Source organism: Chiloscyllium plagiosum, chromosome 40 (genome assembly GCF_004010195.1).
Source record: "Chiloscyllium plagiosum isolate BGI_BamShark_2017 chromosome 40, ASM401019v2, whole genome shotgun sequence".
Lineage (NCBI taxonomy): Eukaryota > Metazoa > Chordata > Chondrichthyes > Orectolobiformes > Hemiscylliidae > Chiloscyllium > Chiloscyllium plagiosum.
In genome coordinates, this window is record NC_057749.1 from 12,025,721 (window position 1) to 12,029,970 (window position 4,250).

At 46.1% G+C, this 4,250-nt stretch overlaps 1 protein-coding gene across 2 annotated transcripts in view; it reads left to right on the plus strand.

Annotated features, from left to right (window-relative positions):
* Window positions 1-3,235: 3,235 nt before the first annotated feature.
* Window positions 3,236-4,250, plus strand: part of klf13 (Kruppel-like factor 13) — a 20,377-nt gene continuing 19,362 nt past the window's right edge. Inside the window, exon 1 of one of the 2 annotated variants that reach the window (XM_043680338.1) lies at window positions 3,236-4,060. In XM_043680338.1, coding sequence (XP_043536273.1) covers window positions 3,748-4,060 — 313 coding nt within the window. In that variant the 5' untranslated portion in view covers window positions 3,236-3,747. Of the gene's footprint in view, window positions 4,115-4,250 lie in introns of both variants that reach the window. The other variant, XM_043680337.1, reaches the window with a different exon arrangement.

A 4,250-nucleotide genomic window follows, 5' to 3' on the forward strand; every position in this document is an offset into this window, starting at 1 on the left:
AAGCCAACAAACAGACACGAAGAACCAGCTCAGTCTGCAAAACAAATGCTATCTTCAGGTTTCTGCGTGCAGACTTTTTTCTGTGAACTGTACACTTCATGGTCTGGTGAATCATTTTACCCAGCATACTGAGTATGAGGTACAAACATTAGCCATATGACTTTGCCTTAACCATATTCTTTGTTTGAAAATAGTCTCTAACTTCTGGTAAAACAACTTTCACTTATATAGTGCCTTTGACTAATAAAACGTTCCAAAGTACTTCAGAGGGAAGTCATGAAGCAAAATATGAGATCAAACACAAAAGGAGGTATTTGGCTAAAATAATTTATTTATTGAGGCTACTTAAAGGAGCAGAACAAGGTTAAGGGCAGTAGGGAGGGTATACCAGAAGTTGTGGTGCAGGCACTAATGGAACAAGTTAAAATCAGGTTGTGCAAGAGGTCAGAATGAACTGGGTGATGCTGGAGAGGCCGAGGAAGATAAGATGACCAAAAATGTCAGAGGCTGCTGACAGTTCTAGAAGGTTGAGGAGGGATCTCTGTCACAGTCACATGGGATGTCATGTAACTGTTAGATGCTAATGATGGCTCAGGGTAGTACATCTTGCTACTAAGTATGGTGTTCACCCTCTATAAAGGTAAGCACAAAGTCTAGGCCCGAACTCCAGTGCGATACTTCAGGGGTGCTGCACTGCCAGAGGTGTTGTCTGTTGAATTTGAAGAACTGAAAGTTCCTCCCTGTGTGCTGACCTATGCACAACCAACATCACTAAAGCAGCTGTTTTTGGAATCTTGCTGTGTGCAAATTGTTTGCCATATTTCCTACCTGACAATAGTGACCACACTCCAAAGATATGTCATTAGTTATTAAATACTTGAGGATTTTCGGAGCTATTTGAAAGGTCATTGGGTGAGTGCAAGGTTAATATTGAAGGTCTATCAATTCCAGGCAGTGGGGTGGACAATCAAACATTCCACAAAACCTCTCTACTTTTAGCAGAATTTCAGGCAGTTTCTGTGGAACACTGCTGAAGGAAATAGGATTTAAATTTTACTTGACAATAAACACTTTCGTCACTGCACCAATCTTTTTCAAAGTCTCTCCTCAGAGCAGTTCTTATCATTAATCCCAGTCCCAGCTTTACAGTCTTGGACCTTAAACCATAAGATATAAGAGCAGAGTTCGGCCATTTGGTCCACTCCACCATTCAATGAAATATTCTGTAAACAACAGGAAGACAATTCATTCCCTTGATCGGATTTCACCATTTTAATAAATATGTGTTGATTAATCTCTCAATATCCTTCAATAACCTTACCTAACAACCATTTTGGGATCGATACACATTACCATTTGTGCCTCCTGACATCATTCCTGAGGGGTCTGGCTCTAATTTTCAGATTCTGCCAATTTTTCTGGACACAATTTCTCAATGTTTCTGCCTCCAATGTTCTCCCCACCTGCCTTCTTCCAATTTCTCACTACAGAGAAATAGAAGAAAAAGTTTGAATCCAAGATGCTGCAGGATCCACTGGTTTACCCCCAGAGAGGGTGCAGGATCCACATGTTCACCCCCCAGGGAGGATGCAGGATCCACAGGTTCACCCCCAGAGAGGGTGCAGGATCCACAAGTTCACCCCCAGGGAGGATGCAGAATCCGCAGGTTCACCCCCAGAGAGGATGCAGGGTCTGCAGGTTCACCCCCAGGGAGGATGCAGAATCCGCAGGTTCACCCCCAGGGAGGGTGCAGGGTCTGCAGGTTCACCCCCAGGGAGGATGCAAGATCTGCAGGTTCACCCCCAGGGAGGATGCAGGGTCTGCAGGTTTGCCTCCAGGGAAGGTGCAGGGTCTGCAGGTTTGCCTCCAGGGAGGGTGTAGGGTCTGCAGGAGGATGCAGGGTCTGCAGGTTCACCCCCAGGGATGGTGCAGGGTCCACAGGTTAATCTGACTACTATGTATCTTTTATGAATGGTTTTGAGTGTATCCTCCTAACCAACTGCTCTCTACTCGTGGAGCCAAAGCTCCTTAATAGAACAAGCAGGTTTTAGACCTGATATGAGCTGGTTGACCAAGTACATTTAAGCCAACTCAGAATAAACTATCTGCAAAAATCTTCAGAATCTCTTGAATGTGTGACTCCAAGACACATACATTTTTCTGGAGGTCTGTGCATCTTTTGACAAAACAAATAGAAGCCCACTTCCAGGCTGACAGCAATGTTGCCAAAGATTTGGTGAATGATCAGTCAAGAGAGAATCCAGGGTTTGAAAAACAGCAACATCCACTCAACAAAATCTACTTTATGCAAGGGACTCACATCCCTCCATAAGCAGAATGACTAAGATTGCCCAGCACGAGACTGTGGTCACCCAATGCACTGTACACTGCATTGGGAGTGAATGAAGTCTATGAAAAGTTGCAGGATTTAAAATAATTGAGCTAACAAGCCTCAGTGCTGTAATCTGGCTGTCCAATTCAGACTCTGACTTGTAAAGTTGCAAGATATCAAATAGGAGGTGACAGGATCCCAGTGGAGGTTTCTGGCAGGTTTTTAAAAAACTGAGATTTCTAATTCTTGTAGTCATCAGAGGAAGGAAAGTTAACAACAGTTCTTGGAGCACTTACTTTGCAAATAGAGTCACACCTAAGTAAATGTGCAACACAATCAGGACAGATCAAAACTGAATTTATAACTGGGAGTCAAATATGGCATCAGACTGAGTAATGTTATTGTTGTAAATCATTTGAAATGCCTCAGCCCCTCATTGGCTGCCTGTTGACAATACAGCAGCATTGTCCTTCACTCAATCTTCTCTTGTTTAGCCTACAGTATACACACCCTTGGCTTGTTCTGCCTTCTCCTGTTCATCCCGTGACTGAAGAACATTACTGAAGAGTCGATCCATGCACTGAAGATAAAACTAAACATGCCTAACTTGCTCAGTGTCAAACATGACAAGTTGGCAGTGATTTAGAATGAAGATTTCACAATCTCTGGAGATTGCCATTTGGAAGTCGACATTGAAATGGGGGATTATGTGCCCTGGCCAGTTAACAGAAAATTACTGAACATTTTGGCGAGCTACCTGACGCCTTTCAAAAGCAGGTCATGTATTGGCTGAAATATGAATATCTTCTAGGTCAAAAGTAGACTCGGTAGATAGGAAAGGGTTAAAGAGATAAAACCAAGCTCCTCTATTTCTGCACTCTCTCAACATCGGGTAAACAAATTGAAAGCTAGCAATGTGGGTGAGAACTTAAACACAGGGATCATCTTAACATGACAGAGCTGGCCTGTGACAGGATTATTAGACTCGTCCTGCCCATGGCGAACGACACGGAACATGCCCCGCACCTACTCCATGACAAGCCGTTCCTTTCTCGCGTAACAGAACCAATAGAAGTGGAGATTCTGAGACTGACGGTCATGTCCCGCCTCTAACCTGAGGCTCAAACTGTAATAAGGGCAGATCCATTTTTTTTTTAGCTACAATGAGACAAAGACGGACTGATTAGTTAGTTGTTTTTTCCCTCCAAATGGTACTTAACCCAAAACTTAGCCCCAAAATTGATCCGGAGGAGTTTTCTTAAATCAGAGAAAGCAGATTACGAGGCTGTGCAGATACTTTTCTGCATTGCAATATTTCCGGGAGTCTGGGTGTGTTCCCACTCGTTATCAAACAAAGGGGCTCGGTGTCTAGGATTTTCAGAGGGTCTTGTGTCCTCGTTATTGTCGCATGCGAAATGGCGAGTGCAGCTTTCGATCGTTTTGCTGCCGAGTGCCTGGTGTCCATGTCCCGGACAGCAGTGGTCCACAGCCCCAGTCCAGCAGCCACTCCCCCCGGGGACTGTCAGGACAAAGGCACCGGGTTGCTGCTGGTTCTGGCTGGGATCCCGGCTCAGGGCGGCCCGTCGGCTGATGGCAGCCCGCAGGATGGGGCGAGGAGCCTGGCTACCGGGCACTGCGTCCCCCCGAGACCCAGGAGCCGGAGAGGCAAAGGCAGGAGCGGTCAGGAGCGGCGGCCCAAGAAGCACCAGTGTCAGTATCCTGGCTGCGGTAAGGTCTACGGCAAATCCTCGCACCTGAAGGCTCACCTCCGGACTCACACAGGTCAGTGTGGCCCAGGGGCCATTCCCCACGCCATCCCCTCCCGCACTACCACTCCCAACCCTTGCCCACCTCAACACCACCACTCCAATAACCTTCCACCAATACCACCTCAACTCCACCCCTTTCCCACCACCCC